Here is a 20,611-nt window from a genome sequence, read left to right on the forward strand (position 1 = left end):
TGCTGCTGCCATTGTGTCAATCCATCTAGTTGGGGGTCTTCCTCTTTTTCTCTGACCCTCCACTTTATCAAACATCATATCCTTCTCCAGGGACTGTCCCTCCTGATAAGATGTCCCAAGTGTGAGAGACAAAGTCTTGCCGCTCTGGCTTCTAAGGAGCACTCTGGCTGTACTTCTTCCAATACAAATCTGTTTGTTCTTTTGGCAGTCCATGGTACTTTTAATATTGTTTTCCAACACCATAACTCAAATGCATCAATTCTTCTAAGGTCTTCCTTATTCACTGTCCAACTTTCACATGCATATGAGGTTATTGAAAATACCATGGCTTGGGTCAGGCGCACCTTAGTCCTCTAGCTGACATCTTTGCTCCTCCACACTTTAAAGAGGTCTTGTATAGCAGATTTACTTAATGTCATTTAATTTCTTGACTGCTACTTCCATGAGTGTTGATGCTTGATCTGAGAAAAATGAAGTCTTTGACAACGTCAGTGTTTTCTCCATTTATATGGATGTTGTTTATTGGTCCAGTGGTGAGGATTTTTGTCTTCTTTACATTAAGGTGCAACCCATACTGAAGACTGTGGTCTTTGATTTCAATAAGTATGTTAAATCTTCTTCCCTTTCAGCAAACAAGGTTGTATCATCTGTATATTGCAGGTTGGTAATGAGTCTTCCTCCAATCCTGATACCATGTTTTCCTTCATATAATCCATCTTCTTGGATTATGTGCTCAGCATACAGATTAAATATGGATGGGGAAAGAATGCAACCCTGGCACACACCTTTGCAAATTTTAAACTATTCAACATTTCTTTGTTCTATTTGAACAACTGCCTCTTGGTCTATGTACAGATTCCTCATGAGCACAGTTAAGTGTTCTGTAGCTTGTTATGATCCACACAATAGAAAGCCTTTGCATAGTCAATAAAGCAAAGGTAAACATCTTTCCGGTACTCGCTGCTTTCAGCCAAGATCCATCTGATATTAGCAATAATATCTCTTGTTCCACGTCCTCGTCTGAATTTTGCTTGAACCTCTGGCAGTTCTCTCTGTAAATGTATATTTATAGCCATTTTTGGATTATCTTTAGCAAAAGTTTACTTGTATGAGATATTAATGCTATTGTCCGATGACTTCACATTCCGTTGGGTCACCTCTCTTTGGAATGGGCACAAATATGGGTCTTTTCCAGTCAGTTGGCCAGGTGGTTGTCTTCCAAATTTCTTGGCATAGATAAGTGAGTGCCTCCAGTGCTGCATCAGTTTGTTGACAGATTTCAGTGTGTATTCTATCAATTCCTGGTACCTTGTTCTTTGCCAATGTCTTCAGTGTACCTTGGACTTCTTCTTTCAGTACCATTGGCTTTTGATCATATGCTGCCTCTTGAAATGGTCCATCATTTCTTTTTGGTTCAGTGACCTTGTGTATTCCTTCCATCTTCTTTTGATGCTTTCTGTATCATTCAATATTGTGCCCATAGAATCCTTTGATATTTCAAGTTGAGGTTTGAATTTTTCTTCAGTTCCCTCAGCTTGAGAAATGCTGAGCATATTCTTCCCTTTTAGTTTTCTAACTGCAGTTCATTGCATATTTTATTATATTTGACTTTGTCTTCTTAAGGTACTCTTAAAAATTTTCTATTTAGCTCTTTTACTTCCTCATTTCTTCCAATTACTTTAGCATCTCTACTCTGGAGATCAAGTTTCAGAATCTCTTCTGACATCTATTTTGGTCTTTTTCTTTCTTATTTTCTTAATGACCTTTTGCTTACTTCCTGTGTGATGATCTTAATGTCATCCCACAACTCTTCTGGTCTTTGGTCTTTAGTGTCTAATGTGTTAGATCTGTTCTTGAGATGATCTCTGACTTCTGGTGGGATATGTTCAAGGTCATATTTTGGCTCTCATGAACTTGTTTTAATATTCTTCAGTTTCAGCCTGAACTTGCATATGAGCAATAGGTGTTCTGTTCCATAGTCTGTCACTGGTCTTATTTTAGCTGATATGAATCTTTTCCACCATCTCTATCCACATATGTAGTCAGTTTGGTTTCTGTGTATTCTGTCTGCTGAGGTCCATGTATATAGTCATCTTTTATGTTGTTCAAGAAAGGTATTTGCACTTGCATATGAAACCCACTGGATGAACTTGACCTATACTTATGGAGCAGCAACTCAAAAGAAGGAACAAATCCTTACAGCAAGAATCATTCCCACCCTCTCCACACACAGAGTGGACGGAGATGGGCAACTTGGACATTGGCTACTCAAATTGGGGGGGGGGGACTACAAAGGCAAGAAGTGATTGGCTTACAAGCTTTCAAGGGGGAACCTAGTGCTAGGGAGCATGGAGGAAGAAAGAATCTCCAGTGGGTACTATTCAATCTGTCTGGGCAGAGCGGATGAAAGGAAATACAGATGGGTAACTCGCGATACTGTAGTGAAGAATGCTTATCAGGACGGATTATGAGTGTTGGAAATGCAAAGGTAGACATTTTGTAACAAGGAAGGGAGTGATTAATTCTCCAGGGTAGGAACAGCGCTATCTGGGACCATCAACGGAGAAGAGCCGAGAGCGGGACCCTACCCAGAGAAACAGAGGTGCCTGAGACGGAGACAGAGACGATGACGTGGAGCAATGAAGCGGCTGGGGACTTTGGATCCAGAGAGGGAAAGGGACTGTGGGCCGAAAACTGGGGGGGAGTGTAGGGAGCGGGTTTCTAGGATATACCCTTTGGCTGGTTGATGATGCATGGAGGGGATTGGAACCATGGTTATGAGATGATATATGATGGAATGAATGTAAAACTAAAGTTCTCTCATGTAAACTACCATATAATTCACAATAAAACATTATAAAAAAAGAAAAGTATTTGCAATGAAGAAGACACTGGTCTTGCAAAATTCTGCCATGAGCTCTGCAGGATCATTTCTCTCACCAAGGCCGTATGTTCCAACTACTGATCCTTCCTCAGCCTTTGTATTCCAATCACTGGTAACTATCAATACATCTTGATTGCATGTTTGATCAATTTCAGACTACCGAAGTTGTTAAAATTCTTCAATTTCATCATCACTGGTTTTAGTGGATAGTGAGTAAATTTGAATAATAGTGGTATTATCTGGTCTTCCTTGTAGACCTATGGATATTATCCTGTCACAGACAGCGTTGCACTTAAAGGCAAACATTGATGTGTTCTTTTTGATGACAAATGCAACATCCCTTCTCTTCATTTTGTTATTCTCGACATAGTAAACCTTGAGATTTTCAGATCCAAAATGGTCAGTACCAGTCCATTTCAGCTCACTAATGCCTAGGATATTGATGTTTATATGTTCCATTTCATTTTTGACAGTTCCAATTTTCCTAGATTCATACTTAGTACATTCCATGTTCTGATTATTAATGGATAGTTTCAGCTGTTTCTCTTTATTTATAGTTGTGCCCCATCAGTAAATAAAGGTCCCGAAGGGTTTACTCCATTCATGTCATCATGGTCAGCTTTACTTTGAGAAAGTAGCTCTTCCCCAGTGGTATCTTGAGGGTCTTCCACACATTTCCAACCAATTCCAACCCATACTGTGTAAATGGGAATGCAGCAAGTCACACAGCTCTGCAAAGACGGTAAATCAGATGCTGAGCATCCAAAAAGAATTATAAAGAATTTGCCCTCCTGCTGCAAATAGCTATAAAGCCTGGACAAAGTAAAGAAAAACTACTGTTTGTAGGCACTGACCACAGACCAGCACAGGGCTGTGAGACTTAACAGGGGGGTGGAGGGCGCAGGCAGCAGGAGCCCTGCACCTCCCCAGGCTTCTCCCTGGAGATGTTTTCCAGGTGGTCCAGCAGAGAGGCAGATCCTAAGAAGAGACAGAGAGCAGACTCAAGGCTACGGCCCCAAGGCACAAAGAGGGACCCCCCAGAAGTCCGTGTGGAGATTTCCCTGTGCTGCCCCTGGATTGCACATGTGCAGGGCTGGGTGGGAGGTCTAGCAGGGAGCAGCTGTTGGAGCTGAGTGGACATTCTGGAGCTCCCACGGTGCTGAGGAGCCAGCCCACTGAGAACAGCATGTACCAGCCCCACGAGGCTCCGCCTCCAAGCCTGGAGACTCCAGCAGCAGCCAAGCAGAGGTCTGAGGTTCAGCTCCAAGGACCCCTTTCTACTTGCACTTCTAAGTTTTAATCATTCTAAACTTTGCCTTTGTTCTCCAGCCCTAAAGGTGGTAACTGCTCCCTGTAGTCACCAACCCCATGTTACCTAGGTCATTCTCTTTATTAAGTTTCCTCTGTCACAATGATAGTTGTTGTCATTGCTGTCAAGTTGGTTGTGACTCACGGTGACCCCTCTATAACACAGAAGAACTGCCCCATAGCCCTCCCTAGGCCACAATCTTTGCAGGAACAAAATTTACAGGAGCCACTGGTGGGTTCAAACTGCCGAGCTTTAACCATTGAGTGCTTAACCATTGTGCTACCAGGGCTTCTTGATATATCAAAACAACGCACCATCGTTGTGCTAATGAGCGTTTGACCCCTCTCTGAGCCAGGGTTGACCTAAAAACATAGCTGGGCTTTTTTCTTATTCTCAAGTGTCTCCCTGTACAGTTCATCTTGCCACATCACCTCTCAAATTTGTGGGTGCATTCTTTCATTCTTCGTCCAGCAAGCTTTCAGACAGTCCACGACTGCCCCAGGCTCATGCTGGGCCCTGGGCTGTTGGTGTGTGCAGCGTATGTTAAAGCAGATGGCCTCCAGGAGCAGCCAAGGAACCACACAGAGACCTCTCAGTGCCACAAGGCCCCTACAGAGAAGTGCTGTGTGAAGAGAGTCAAGGAAGGCTTTCTGGACAAAGGTGTTTCCTAACCTGAATTGTGAAGTGCCAGCAGGTGTCAGTCTGGAAGGGAATCTAGGTGAGGGGAAGAGTGTGCCCTAAGGCAAGAGGAGCAGAGACCACGACACATAGTGTCATCAGAAGAGAGGAATGCCCTCAGCATTCCAAGGTCTTTGGGCAGGCTAAGATTCTTGGAACTGGTGGACACAGGCTTGGCCATGGCCACTCAGGCCTATATTGCTTTCTGACAGACAGACACTTTACAGGCAAGGAGAAGGGGGCAGCTCAGCCCCACATGGGCACCAGAAGGGAATTCTTTGAGGAAAACCCTTCCGGGCTCTCCTTTCTCTTTGATACTCTGCATTCCACAGAAAATGCATAATATTCTCCAAAAATGTTTCCCAGGCTTCCTCCCACTGAGGTCAGAGAAGAAACTGGAACTTTTTTGAAAACAGCAGATAGTCAGGAGGTTTGACTGACAACAGAGGTGGGTCATGTTGTCGTTAAGTGCCCTCGAGTCAGTTCAGCGACACTGTATAGGATTTCTGAGGAGTAGAAGCTGAGCTCGAATTGCCGACCTTGCAGCGCAAACCAACCTTGAAGTGGCTTGCTTATCCTAAAGCGCCACACCAGGATTCATGGGTCATTGTTGTTGTTGTTGTTAAGTGCCATTGAGTCAGTTCCGACTCATAGAGATACTGTATAGGGTTTCCAAGGAGCGGCTAGTAAGTTTGAACTGCTGGCCCTGCGGTTCAAACCAACTTTGCAGTCTAGCACATTAACCCACAGCAGGACTCCTCATGGGTGGTAATGATCCCTAAAAAACTATTTATGTATGTGCAGTTTACTTACGTAGAAAGTTTGCAACAAAAATCTATGAACTTGTGATTCATGTGTAACCCCCAACCCTCCTGTATACAAATCTGTCTTCCCTTTTCCGACTTTGGAGCACTTGATATTTTACCAAGTGTTATCCCAGCTTCAGCGGTTACATGTCCAACAATAAAGACCTTGGGAGCACACGTTTTAGAGAGTACTGAAACTGCTCATTTCCCAGTTTGCGCACAAGCGAACAAACTCTTTTTGTCTCCTCCCTTGGTGTGGCTGAATTGCCTTGGCTTTGCACCAGCACCATCCCACATTCAAAGTCTTTCCCCAGGGGATTATTACTAAAAACAAGGTTTGTTCTGTGATTGCCTGTAGAAATTTCCACCTTGTGGAGAATCCAGGAATCACATATTTAAAATGGCATTGTTATTTACACATTGTTACACTGAGAATGATGGGGAGGCCAACCTTAATCGTCACGAGATTAAAAGCCAACATTTTCTGGGGATACATGTAAAACTCTACATCTGAATTCAATACTAAAATGAGAACACATAAGAGGGGCTGTGAAATCTGCACCAGACAACTTGCCCAAACTTTTCATTTTCAAAGACGCTATATACCGAGCGTAGTTGTTGTTGCTAAGTGCCGCCGAGTCGGTTCTGATCCATAGCGACCCTGTATAGGGTTTCCGAGGAGCAGCTGGTGAGCTTGAATCACCGACCTTGCAGTTCAAACGACTTTGCAGTCTGGCACATTAACCCGCAGCACCACACAAGAGCATGGTGGTGGTTATGTGCCGTGGAGTTGGTTCCAATTCATAGCAACCCTGTACAAGGTTTCCGAGGCTGTAAATCTTTACGGCAGCAGAAAGCCTCATCTTTCTCCTGCAGAACAGCTGGTAGTTCTCACTATGTTATGTGCGATGGAGTTGATTCCGACTCTTAGTGACACTTTCTATAAGGTTTCTGAGGCAGCAAATCTTTGTGGGAGCAGAAAGCCTCATCTTTCTCCTGTGGAACAGCTGGTAGTTTCAAACTACTGACCTTGAGGTTCGCTGTCCAATTCGTAACCACTATGCTACCAGAGCTCCTATGGTAGTCCCTCATAAATGGGCCTTTATGTGTGGTTTTCCTGAATCTAAACATTTTAGAACAAGTATCTTAACTTCTCTCCCACTTTAAAGTGAGTGCTGTTTCCAACCCCACAGGACCATGTCAATTCAATAATGACTCTTGTTTAATAGCATGGAGGGAGAATTGTGGAACTGTAAGAAGAATCATCATGGTCAGTCAGGAATGTAAAATATTTATTGAAGCCAGGGCAACTGAGCCAGTGGAAGCTTGGGAAGAGACTGCATCTCCACAGGCCTGAAGTCCGAGACCTGCCTCTTCCAGTGAATGAGGGGCTGGGTTTTAGAGAAAATAGTGTTTGCTGCTAGGCATCCAGAAAGGGGATTCTGCTATACTCCATCTTCATGTTTCTCTGTGTTTTCCATCTTTCTTTCAACATTTCACTGATCAAGCACATATTTGGATTCCTTTATGGCTCAGACATCATGCTGAATTAGATCTAGTTTCTGGCTTCCAAGCCATATCATCTAGTAGGGGAGTTGGGTTCGACATAATTCAGTGTGATGTCACTGTGTACTCAGCTCCCACGATAGAACATGATAGAAGTTTATTTCTCATTCATTGGCTTGCCTCAAGTGTTAATTCTGGTGGCCAGGCTCCTTCCATGTTGTGACCTCACCATTTTCAACAACAGCTTCAAGAAGACTAAAGGGAAAAGAAGACACACCCACTTCCGGTGCCCAGGACACAAAGGTGAAGCCAAGGATGTGTGCCATTGGAGGAGCAGGGGAGGAGCCACAGATGACTCTAACACAGATGTGCTGCCAGTAACAGGTCCAGGAGCTGGTTAGATTGGCAGATGAGGACACCAGGGCTCCAGTTTTCATTCTGACCACTGGGCCATCTCCTCAAAACTTTAGCAGCAGAAGTCTTGTGTTTTTTTCCATTTGTGAAAAGTAATCTATTTTTTTCAGATCTTTTCTATTCTCGAGTGACTTCAGGGAAAGGAACAACACAGGACATATGGGAGTGGTGTGCTATACTTATGTACCATTGAAGAAGGGGTCGTTTCCACAGAAAGGAAAATGAATGATAAAAAGAGTAGGGGAACAGATTTCGTGAGGCCAGATATGGCCGCTCCAAGCAGAAATCCGCGATAGAAACTCTAAGTGGAGGCAGGGCACGGACCATGCTGGACCAGGATGCTGTGTCTGTTAGTATCCTTCTAGCCAGCTTCTCAAGATCCATTCATCTTCACCTGGGAGGGGCAGCGATGGACACTGTTGGTGCTGCCCCATCACCTGGTTACTGGGGACGTGACTTTTCTTTCCTGACTACAGTCTGTTAGTTTCATTACATTGATGACATCACACTCGCTGATGATGTTTCTGCTGCAGGACTGTCTGGATGTTTTCATTGTCCACCATTGAGAATATCTTCAAACCCCACAGTCTCATCGCTGCCCCTCAGAATATCCAGCAAAAGGTTGGAGCTCGGGAGAAGCAGAAGACACTGAGCCTGCTGCACTGCCTTGAACTCCATCTGCAGCTTCAGAGGAGTGATGTTTCTCAGGGTGGAGAAATTCATTTTATCCTGGTTGAGCTAGAAATTTTTTTTGATAATTCAAGAGGATGGCTCAGCAAAAGTTCATTTTTCACACAGGAAAAACCTTTCCAAAGAAGGTCGTGGCTTTCCAAATGTCCACTTGTGAAAAGTTCAGTCACTGAATGCTGTCTGTGAGCTAGGATCAAAGTCATCTGGCATTCATCCTGAGCCCATTCTGCGCACTGTCTCTCAGCCCTGCTCGGCAGCAGGCGTCTTGCTTGGCCCATTCTGTGTGCCCCTGCATCTCCCTAGGTACTTATTCTTGGTCCCCCTAGTTATTACTTGGCTCTTGCTCTATGTCTCAAGGTCAGACTCCTAAGAGACAGAATCTGGTAGGCCCAACTAATCACCACTGATCTTCTTGGAGGATCCCTGGTGACACAGTTGTTAAGCGCTTGATTGCTAACTCAAAGTTTGACGGTTCAAACCTACCAGTCACTGTTGTTAGATGCCATAGAGTTGGTACCGACTCACAGCGACCCTATGCACAACAGAACGAAACACTGCCTTGTTCTGGGCCAGCCTCACAATTGTTGCCACGCTTGAGGCCATCGCTAAGTGGGAGAAAAATGTGGCAGTCTGCTTCAGTCAAAATTGCAGCCTTGAAAACATTCTGGAGTGTTCTACTGTGTCCTGTAGGCTGGCTTTGAGTTGAAATTGACTCAGTGGTAGTGGGTTGGGTTTGCACTCTTATTGGACAGGTCTCTCTGGATGACACAAATGGTTAAGCACTGGGTGCTAACCAAAAGATTGGTTAAATGCTTCCAGAGGTACCTCAGAATAAACGTCTGGTGATCTGCTTCCAAAAGGTCACAACCATGAAAGGTCTATGGGATGCAGTTCTACTCTGCGTACATGGACTCCATGAGTTAGAACTGACCAGATGGACCCCGGGTGTGACGCTGTAGGATCAGAACTGCACTGCTAACCATAAGGTCAGCAGTCCAAACCCACCAGCGACTCCTCAGAAATCCTATACAGGGTCACTATGGGTCAGAACTGACTCAACAGTACCTAACAACAGCATATATACATATACATATTGTTGTTAAGTGCTGTCGAGTCTATATAGATGTGAAGGGCCCCCAAGGAGATGGTTGGACACATTGGCAGAAGCAGTGGGCTCAAACATACCAACTGTGAGAATGGGGCAGGGCCGGGCAGGCTTTCATTCTGTTGTGTGTACGGTTGCTATGGGTCAGAGCGAACTTGATAGCACATAACAACAGTATATTGTTGTTAGGTGTCACTGAGTCAGAATATACATGCATATATACCAGTGTGAAGGGCTCATCTGGCACTGTATCTGACAACATTCTGGTGGTTTTCATCATGTTTCAGTAGTAAATATTCTGGTGCTATATGACTGTGTTCCACTGCTCTGCACAAGGTTTCCAGTGACTAAATATTCGGAAGTAGTCTGACTCTCCTTGCTAGTCGGTCTTAGTCTGGAAGCTCAGCTGAAACCTGTCCACCATGGGTGTTCCTGCTGGTATTTAAAATACCGGTGGCATAGCTTCCAGAATCACAGCAACATGCAAGTCACTACAGTACAACAAATTTCCATATATACATATACATGAGAGACCTGAAGGATATGGATTGACACGTTGGCATCAGCAATGGGCTCAAACATAGCAACAATTGTGAAGATGGCGCAAGACCAGTGTCTCATCCTATTGTGCACAGGGTCGCTATGAGTCAACTAGATGGCACATAACAGCAATATGTCATTCTTGTCGTTAGGTGTCATTAAGTCGGCATTAACATGCATATATACGTGTGTGTGTGTGTGTGTGTTGGGAGTCCTGTGCTGGACTGCAAAGTCGGTTTGAATCAGCAGTTCAAATCCACCAACCACTCCTTGGAAACCCAAGACAGAGTTGCTATGAGTTGGAACTGACTCGATGGCAGTTAACAACAACATAGTATACATATACATATGTGTATGTGTGTGTGTTTATTAGGTGCTTTTGCATTGGCTCTGACCCCTAACGACCCTATGCACAACAGAACAAACACTGTCCCATCCTACACTATCCTCACAATTGTTATGTTTGACCCATTGCTGCTGCACTGTGCCAACTCATCTCGTTGGGGACCTTCCTCTGTTTTTCATACCCTCCACTTTTCTAAGCATGATGTCCTTCTCCAGGAAGTGGTCCCTCCTGATAACATGTCTGAAATATGAGAGACGAAGTTTTGCCATCTTGGCTTCTAAGGAGCACTCTGGCTGCACTTCTTCCAACACAGATCTGTTAGTTCTTCTGGCAGTCCATGGCACTTTCAATATTCTCCTCCAACACCATAACTCAAAAGCAGCATTTCTTCTTTGGTTTTTCTTATTCACTGTCCAATTTTCACATGCATATGAGGTTATTGAAATTATCATGGCTTGGTCCAGGCGCATTTTAGTCCTTGAAGCAGATTTGCCTAATGAAATACGTCAGTTGATTTCTTGACTGCTACTTCCACGAGTGTTGATTTAAGATCCAAACAAAATGATGTCTTTGACAAATTCAGTCTTTTTTCTGTTTATCATGATGTTATTGACTGGTCTACTTACGGATTTTTGTTTTCTATATATTGAGGTGCAATTTATATTGAAGGCCATAGTCTTTGATCTTCATCAGTATTTTAAGTCCTTTTTGTTTTCAGCAAGCAAGGTTGTATCATCTGTACATCATAGATTGTTAATGAGTCTTCCTCGATTCCTTAATGCCACGTTCTTTTTCATATAGTCCTGTTTGTTGTTGGACAGTGTTCAGAACACATGATAGATAGTTGTGACCTATAATCGGCTGTTCTTGAATTCTGTGCCCTGCACAACTGTTTCTCTGAAGGAAGCTTTGGAACAGTTTTGTGGGGATAGCAGGCATTCTGAGGCTTGGCCAACCTTGCTAGCATATGTTCCTTTTTTAAGTCTCAGTTTTCTTATCCTTAAAATCAAGGACTTGGACCACATGCTGCTTATAAGCCATGTGCTTTGTGAACTAGGCTTACACTAACTGCTGTAATAAATAGACCCCACACTTTGCTGACTATTGTTCTAGAATTGATCTCTTGCTCACAGGTCCATCTGGGAGAGGACAGTCCATGTAGAGTACAGCTTCCTCGAAATGTGATTCAGGGACCCACGTGCCTTCCAATTTGTGATCCTACTTACTTCAGGGCCTTTAGAGTCCAACCAGCAGAAGTGGAAAAGATACACATGCTTCTTAACTGTCTTGGTCCACAAGTGACTTGTATCACTTCTGCTCACATTCCATCAGAGTGACCTAGTCCCATGTTCACTCTGAAATGCCAGGGGGACTGGGCAATACAGCCTCTCCCCAGCAACAGCCTTACTGTGTGGCAGGAAAGCAGGAATTCCTGATGGACAGCTAGCCACATGGACAAGGCTTGGTTTTGAATTTGTCTCCAGCTTCTTCTGCTAGCAAATGGACTGGCTCATTTCAGAGGAGAATATTGAATTAAATAGTCCTAGTTTACTGATTGAGGCAGAGTCCTAGTTTATTGCTATAATAATTTTTTTAACCACTAGCCAAAGGGACCTCTGCTATGGGTAAAGCTTCATCATCTCAGGGAGCTGGGGATCGGAGTAGGGAGTTCAAGGGGTCAGCAAGAGGCCAGGGGAGAGGAACTAAGGAGGGTTGTTCCTGCTTTTGCAGCATGAGAATGGGGGTAAGATCAGAAGAGTAGTCACCAGTGTTCTTAAACAAGGAAGTGCACCGTCACTTTTATTTCTCTAGTAAATATTTGACTGGATGTTTGTCTTTTCTCTAGTTTGTGTGTATGTGTGTGGGTGTGCTGTGAAGAGAGCTGGACAGAACATCAGAACTTCAGAAGTGCTAACTAAGTGAAAGATCCAGAGAAGCCTCATTTACCAGCAAATTGCTCACCGGGGTGGTTCTCTGACATGAAGATGTTTCCCACAAACGTAAGGTAAGTTTTAAGATTCATGTCTGACACAAGTCATACCAGACAACTGCGTGTCCTGGTGACTTTCTTCTCTGATGTTGTTGATGAGTGAGAACTGGGAGAAAGGTCGCATGGTTTTACTAATCTCTAACATAATGGTTACAAATCGGGCTGCTAACCTCAGGGACAGCAGTTCAAAACTACTAGCTATTCCACAGGAGAAAGATGAGGCTTTCTCTTCCTGTAAAGATTTACACAGAAAACCTATACAGGGTCACTATGAGTCAGAACTGACTCCACGGCACATAACCACCACCAGGCAGTCTGAGGAAAGAATAATGGGTGGGGAGCCTGAACTCTGGGTTTCTGGGTCAGTGAATCCATTCCTGTTCGTCTTTAGTCCAAACCCTGTGGTTCTCTTATCTTTGTTCAGACTGCCTTTGCCATAGGAGTTGAAAATGACTTTGAAGACAAGAGGAAAGAACTACTTGTGTGATCATCCTAGAGGCAGATTGTCAGGGTTGGAATCCTGGCTCCTGCACATACTAGCTATGGCAGCTTGGACAAGGTTCTTGATCTTTTGGTGCCTCAGTTTCCTCATCTGTGAAACAGGTTGCTAACAGTACCTATCTCAGTTGTTGAGAGAACGACATGAGTTGATAAGTTAGTCCATAAATGTACTCCAAAGCTTGGTGCAAAGCAGGGTCTTGACACATGTTAGCTTTTGACCCATCCATTCAGGGAACATTAGTGAGCACCAACTACTGCCAGATGTTGGGCCAGGAGCTGGACAGAGACATGAATGAGAAGGGAGAATGGAAGAGCGAGAAATAGACCCTTAAGAAGCTCCCATCTAGGGGGTCACAGACACATTCAAAGAGGATTCCAAACAAAGGGCTAGTTATGGTGACAATAGGGTATGTTCACAGTTCCAAACAGTCCAACCCTCTTACTTAATAAGTAACCAAATTCCCAAGCCCAAGGAGCCGCACCACTTAGCTGTAGTTATGAGACTTGCATCCATGTTTCCTGGCCAGGCCCCTTCACACAAGGGCTGCAGTGAAGGGCAGCAGATTCTTTTGGACAAAGATAAGGTTCTTGGGGCCACCTTTTCAGAAGAACAGGAATAGAGACAGGTCATGAGCCAGGCATGGGCAGCTGCTCTGGGTACTGGTTAACCAGAGAAGGGGCTGAAGTCCACTGTGTGGCTGGTGGCCCCAATGGCAGGGGAGACCCTGCCACCCCCAGTATTAGCAGAAGATCAAGAGATGCCAGCCTGGCTTAGTGTGATCCATACTGGGCTGAGGCTGGAAACGGACAGGAAGGCAGATCTGTGTGAACACCGTGGTGCCACACTGTCCAGCTGGAGAAGACTGACCCCAGACACTTGGGAACAAAGGAGCAGACAGGGGCTGGAGTCTGAGAGGGTAAGAATGCTATTAGCTCAATGAAAGAAGACCCTTTTCTTTGTTTTTTTATTGTTGTTAAGTGCTGTTGAGGTGGTTCTGGCCCATAGTGACCCTGTGAGTTTGAACCGCTAACCTCTCGGATCAAACTGATTTTGCAGTCCAGCACATTGACCCACAGTGCCACACCAGGACTCATTTTCTTTGATTATTGTGTTGTTGTTGTTGTTAAGTGCTGTTGAGTCGATTCTGACCCATAGCGACCCTGTATAGGGTTTCCAAGGAGCATCTGGTGAGCTTGAACCACCGACCTTGCAGTTCAAATGATATTGCAATCTGATGCATTAGCCCACAGCGCCACACCAAACAGGGAAAGGATGGCTACTCATTGAGCTTTTATGCCTGGCGCTTGACTCTCACTGAATCTGATCCTCACAGCACCCTGCAAGGCAGGCATTAGACCCATCTTAAGGATGATGAGAGTAAGGGCCAGAGAGGACACTACTTGCCCACAGTTACACAGCCAGAGAATGATGGAGGTGGGATTCGCTTTCAAGCCTGCTTGGCTCTAGAGTCGGGCTTTTCCCACTGGGTCTTGCTGACTCAGTTAGATGGAAGTCTCTGCCTTGGGGAGTATAAGGTTCCCCACTATCAAAGCAACCCAAACAGGGCTTCACAGCTCCCCAGTATGTGTGTGGTGGTGTAGACGGCTGAATTTGAGTCTTTCAGCCAGTTCTGAATCTCTATGGTTCCATGTCTTCATCGTGTGGGGACAGAGCGGTTCTCTGCCGCATGCACGCCAAGCACACAGTGCTGCAGAGTTCTCTCTCCCAACTTCGTCCCTCTCTATTTCCATCATCTTTCTTCCTCCCTCCTTCCTAGTCATGTTAGCTTGGACAAGGTTCTTGATCTTTTGGTGTCTCAGTTTGCCCATCTGTGAAACAAGTTGCTGAGAGAATCACATGAGTTACCAAGTAAAGTTCATAAATGTATCTGGCATACATTTATGAAGTTTGTGCACAGTAGAATCTTAAGACATCTCCATCCTTACCGGGGACTGACCTCGACATAGTTGTGTTGTTCACCAGTGTTTGGTTCACGAGGAGGGGAGATCCAGCGGCAATAGAGATAGCAAAAGAATACACAGAAAGAGACAAAGAGAGAGACAATGAGGCACCCCAAAGCCAGGGTGGATACATCACTGGTGGGCAGGCTAGGGAGTACAGGCATTGTGGCCTCTGCAAGCAGCAATTCACTGCCCTGCAATCTTTACTGCATGCCTTCCAACCCATAATGCACACCTGGGGAGGCTCGGGCCTCTGTTTTATTTAGGGGAGGAGCTTCACACCAAGCTGGGAGGGACTTAGGCAAGGTACAGCTAACATCAGTACTTTTCCAGACATTCAGGTAACTTTACATCGTACTTCGCTGGTTCGAATCCCAGGCAAACAACTTGGATTCTCAGGCCCTGAGCTCAGTTGGGGGAAGGTGAGAGTTCTGCAGGAGACGCCCAGGTGAATGGGCTGCACCTGGAAAAGGGATTAGGGAGGATGGGTTCTTTGTCTATAGAACAAAGAACCGAGAAGTAGCTAAAATATTTTTAGTTAATCCTTTTGGAGAAAGGCTTGACCTTGCAACTTTTAGTCTTAGGCTTTAGGAAAATATCACATTTTTCTGTGGATTAGCAAAGGCTCTGTGTACTAAATTAATACATGTAACAATATTAAGATGAGAAACAATTTGCCATTAACTGCCAGTGGCCTCATTTGTTACACTCGGGCCTATAGGGCTTCGAACCTCTGACCAGTCTTACACGGTCCGCAACATATCCTTCCATTCAGAAAACATTAGTGAACACCAACTACTGCCAGATGTCAGGTCAGGAACTGCCAGAGATGCATCCATCACGTGGTCAGTAACCCCAAGTCACAGTTGTGATCAAATACACATCCAGTTGCACAGTAGGCCTCCCTCCCTCACCCCCTTCTTCCTCTTCTCACTCATCCATTCAGCAAGGACTTACTTGGATTTTTTGTGCACTTTGTTCCAAGTCAGAAGTCAGGGGTAAGGAGTGGCTGGTTGGAGTTCAAAGTTGAATAAAACATATCTCTTGTTTTGAAAAAATCCAGGGTAAAATTGAGAGATTAGACATGAAAGATGCATCTGTAACATGCAGCAGAAGAGATCAGTGCTAGAGGGCTCTGCTGGCCAGGTGTGGGGGCCTGGAGGAGTGGGGAAGGGCAGGGGAGTGAGGGAGGTTGTTGCAGGAGCGCAGAGGGAGGCGATAAGGTTACCAAATGACCGTACTCACTGTTTACACATCAGATCAAGTCTCAGTTCAGGAACCTATACTGCAAAAACAAACACTGTCTGCATGTGTCATCAAATCGAAGGCCATCAGGGGTGAATGGGCCTTAGCAATGATTTGATAGTTAAGTCTCGTCAAGTAGCTGCTGGCAACTTATTGTTGTTGTTAAGTGCCGTGGAGTCAGCTCTGACTCATAGCGACCCTGTATAGGATTTAGGAGGAGTGGCTGGTGGATTTGAACTGCTGATCTTGCAGTTCAAACTGACCTGGTGGTCCAGTGCTATCTTACAACACCACACTAGGACTCCTGGACTGTAAATTAATTTAGTGCTTATGACCAGCATTTTACAAAACAGAATGGAACAGAATAAAAGTTAATGGAATCAAATTAAAAATGGTAGAGGGCACTGGGCATATGAAGAGTATTGCTTTGTAAAAATCTGTGACACATGTCCGAATTAGGTCATAGTTATAAAGTGTATATTTGACCACAAGTTGACTTGTCAAAAAACGCAAAAGCACTGAAGAGGCCTTATCTCCACATTTCGCAGAGGAAGGGGAAAGACTGCCGGTGTTGTGAGAAGGAAATACGGTGGGGTGCCATTTCTTTTCTGTGTTCTTTCCTCTAAACTTGTGGGTTTTCTCCAAAAGCATAGTTCATATTTACCTCCATCTTCCAAACTCAGATACCTTCCATCATTCTAGACCACGCCCAAAGCCCAGGGCATACTGGGAAGCTTGCAATAAACCAGATCTCTGAAATAAATATGCAGATATGTGCATATGTTTATTATAATGTACACTGATAAAACAGTGCACATAATTTATAAATAATAAAATTTACAATGCTTTTTTTTTGTAAATTCCATGCAGTTTATATAGTTAATTGCTTCTCACAGAATCCTTTCATTGATGTTTACTGCACTCTTTTTTAAAAAAACTGAGATCAGAGTTTATTAGTGGCTACCAGTGACAGGTTTGTTGTCATTGTTAGGTGCCATGGAATCAGTACCAACTCATAGTGACCCTGTGCACAACAGAACGAAACAGTGCTCAGGCCTAGGCCAACCTCACAATATTTGCTACATTCGACTCCATTGCTTCTGCCACAATGCCAATCCATCTCATTGGGAGTCTTCCTCTTTTCGCTGACCCTCTATTTACCAAGTATGATGTCCTTCTCCAGGGACTGGTCCCTCCTGATAATATATTGAAGTGAATGAGAGGCAAAGTCTGGCCATTCTGATTTCTAAGGAGCATTCTGGCTATCCTTCTGCCTATACAGACTGGTTTGTTTTCTTGGTAGTTCAAGGTACTTTTTATATTCCTCTCCAATAGCATAACTCAAATGTAGCAATTATTCTATGGTCTTCCTTATTCACTCTCCAAGGAACTCTGGTAGCATAGTGGTTACGAATCAGGCTGAGAATTGCAAGGTCCACAGTTCAAAACTACCAGCTGTTCCATGGAAGAAAGATGAGGCTCTCTGCTCCCGTGAAGATTTACAGCCTCAGAAACCCTGTACAGGGTCACTATGAGTCGAAACTGATTCCACGGCACATAACAACAACACTTAGTCCATGCAAACCTGTCTGTTTTCCCATCCACTTGTTCTTTCATTCCCCTCCCCCTTCTTGTGCATTGGCTCCCCCACACCCCCAGCACCCAAACTACCCTGTGTGTTTGCTGTACTCTTGTATTTGGAGTTTGGTTGCTATTGACGAACTTTGGTTGCAAATGACCAATGAGTATATAGTTCTGACATGAATGTTGGTTGATACTTTCATCTAGATTAATGAATAACATAACTCTGAAACACCAAAGACGTAAGTTTGAACTTCACTCACTAAGTTAAATCTAATGAGAGCTTTTTTAAATTATAGAAGACTATTTCCTCAATTTTGTTGTTGTTGTTGTTGTTGTTGCTATCCATAATGTCCTGGTGTGGATAAGTACTGGATGGCTAACCACAAGGTCAGCAGTTCAAACCCACCAGCTATTCCTTGGAAACCCTATGCAGGGTTACTTTGAGTCAAAACTGACTTGATGGCACTAAACAACAACAACACCCATAATGTAATGACTACAAACATAACTTACGTTTAAATTTCATCTTCATAATCAACCTTTTCTCCATCATTTTATAAACAATCTTCAAAACAATAAAGCAAACCCTGCTTTGTAGTATTTGCCAATTTCTATAGTGTAAATACTCTCATTGTGGCTAATTTCAAGCTCCCAACATGATGTTACTGAACACGGGTATTGGGAAGAGAGGCCCGATAGCACACTATTATATGATATTTCCACCACACAGATACAATAGATGTAAATGGTCCCAAGAGCATAAATAATATTAAAAGGTAACAAATAGGGAAGTAATGAAGTTGAGTCTTTATTACCTTTGCTTTTAGTATCATTTCTTTAATTCTAAGTATACACAATCTAACTTTAACAATGGTTATGTTTAATGTGTATAACATTCCTGATAATTCAGCAATTGGTTCTCCCAAACTGGTACAAGGCAATGTCAGCTTCTACCTCAGAGCTTCAAGGAAGGATTATGGGAAGGCTGCATGAAGGCAGGTCAAGGCTGGCCCCAAATCAGATATCTCACACTGTGTTGCTGCAGGCTGTGTGTTGTAGGCACCTCACACACACACACACTACAAGCACATCTTCCTCCTTCATTGTCCCTTTTCTGCACTAAGCAGCAGAAACAAAGTTCCTTCTGCTGCCCGCAAGGTGACCAGCAGATTGCTCACTAAGCTCATTGGGCTGGATTTGAACTCATCCAGGTTGTACAAGTTGGCTGGTTGGTACCCCTCTCTGGATCTCATTTTCTTGAAGGACGTTTCCATTGAATGTAGTCAACATTATCTGAGCCTTTCCATGCCAGGTATTGGTCTTGATGCTGGGGGTTGGAGATGAGTCAGCCTCAACTGGAAAGATCAGGAAACTCTGGAAGCTCTGAGCAGCCATGTGAGTTACCAGCTGGAACGGTAGGACAGTGAAGTGCCATGGGCCTGCCTCCCAGCTCCCCCTCCTCCTGACAAGTGATTAAACCTCTTCTGGCTTCAGTTTCCTCATTTTAAAAAGTGGGTAACACAATCTAGCTCACACGATTCTTGTAAAAGTTAAATTTTGTTGTTATTATGTGCCATCAGATTGATTCTACTTTCTAATCACCCAACTGCAAAATTGGCAGTTGAAGCCCACAAGCCACTCCCCAGGAATTCTATGAGTTGGAATCGACTCAATGAAACTTCACAACAGCAGCATAGGACAGAGTAGAACTGCCCCCATAGAGTTCTTTAGGCTGTAAATCTTTATGGGAGTCAATTACCAGGTCTTTTCTTCTTTGAAGCTGCTGGTGGGTTCAAAGTACTGACTTTTCACTTATCAGTTAATAGCCAAAACTTATCCACTGTACCACCAGGGATCCTTCACTTACTACTGTAGAGTGGTTACATTCAGGCCAAGGAAACCCAGAGAAGCACAGAGAAACTCCTCCTTGTTGAAGATTATCAGCATGAGGCAGGGGACAGAACTGGGGGTGTCCATCACCTATACTCTTGACTCAGCCTCCATCCCTGTTTCCTTGGACTGAACTTCATAGCATTTGCTTATTTCAACAACTTCAACCTTTTCTCCATTTATCATGATGCTATTTACTGGTCAAATTGTGAGGATTTTAATTTTCTTTGCATTGAGGTGTAACCAATACTGAAGGCTGTGGTCTTTAATCTTCATCAGTATTTTAAGTCTTCTTGGCTTTCAGCAAGCAAGTTTGTATCATCTGCATATTGCAGGTCGTTAATGAGTCTTCCTCCAATCCTGATACCATGTTTTCCCAGCTTCTCAGATTATTTGTTCAACATACAGATTGAGTAAGTATGGTGAAAGCATACAGCCTTGGTGCACACCTTTTCTGATTTTAAACCAGGCAGTAAGTATTCCCTTTCTCTGTTCAAACAACTGCTTGGTCATTGAATTAAGTGTCCTGGGATACCCATTCTTTGCAATGCTTTCCATAGTTTGTCATGATCCACACAGTCAAAAACCTTTGCATAGTCAATAAAGCACTGGTAAACATCTTTCAGGTATTCTCTGCTTTCAGCCAAGATCCATCTGACATCAGCAATGGTATCCCTATTTCACGTCCTCGTCTAAATCAGCTCGCACCTCTGGCAATTCCCTGTCAATGTACGGTTGCAGCCTTATTAAAATTATCTTCAGCAAAATTTTACTTGTATATGAAATTAATGATATTGTTGGGTGATTTCTGAATTACGTTGGGTCACCCCTCTTTGGAATGGACACACATATGAATCTCTTCCAGTCAGTTGGCCAGGTACCTGACTTCCCAATTTCTTGGAATAAATGAGTGAGCACCTTCAGTGCTGCAACAGTTTGTTGAAAGATTTCAGTTTTCATTCCATCAATTCCCAGAGCCTTGTTCTTTGCCAGTGCCTTCAGAGCACCTTGGACTTCTTCCTTCAGTACCATTTGTTCTGTGTGTGTGTGTGTGTGTGTGTGTGTGTGTGTGTGCGAACTGAGTGATAATGTACAAGGAAGGACATCAGCTTTACGCCATCGTTTCATTGCAATGATTACAATCTCCTCCATGTACCCCAT

General features: G+C 43.9%; 1 protein-coding gene across 1 annotated transcript in view; it reads left to right on the forward strand.

The window, feature by feature from the left end:
* The window catches only part of LOC102826627 (stimulated by retinoic acid gene 6 protein homolog), a 54,573-nt gene that overhangs the window by 4,127 nt on the left and 29,835 nt on the right, over window positions 1-20,611 (forward strand). Inside the window, exon 2 of the mRNA XM_006863189.1 lies at window positions 3,976-4,132. Within this exon, the coding sequence (XP_006863251.1) occupies window positions 3,976-4,132 (157 nt within the window). The remainder of the gene's footprint in view (window positions 1-3,975; window positions 4,133-20,611) is intronic.

Source organism: Chrysochloris asiatica, unplaced genomic scaffold (genome assembly GCF_000296735.1).
Source record: "Chrysochloris asiatica unplaced genomic scaffold, ChrAsi1.0 scaffold00053, whole genome shotgun sequence".
Lineage (NCBI taxonomy): Eukaryota > Metazoa > Chordata > Mammalia > Afrosoricida > Chrysochloridae > Chrysochloris > Chrysochloris asiatica.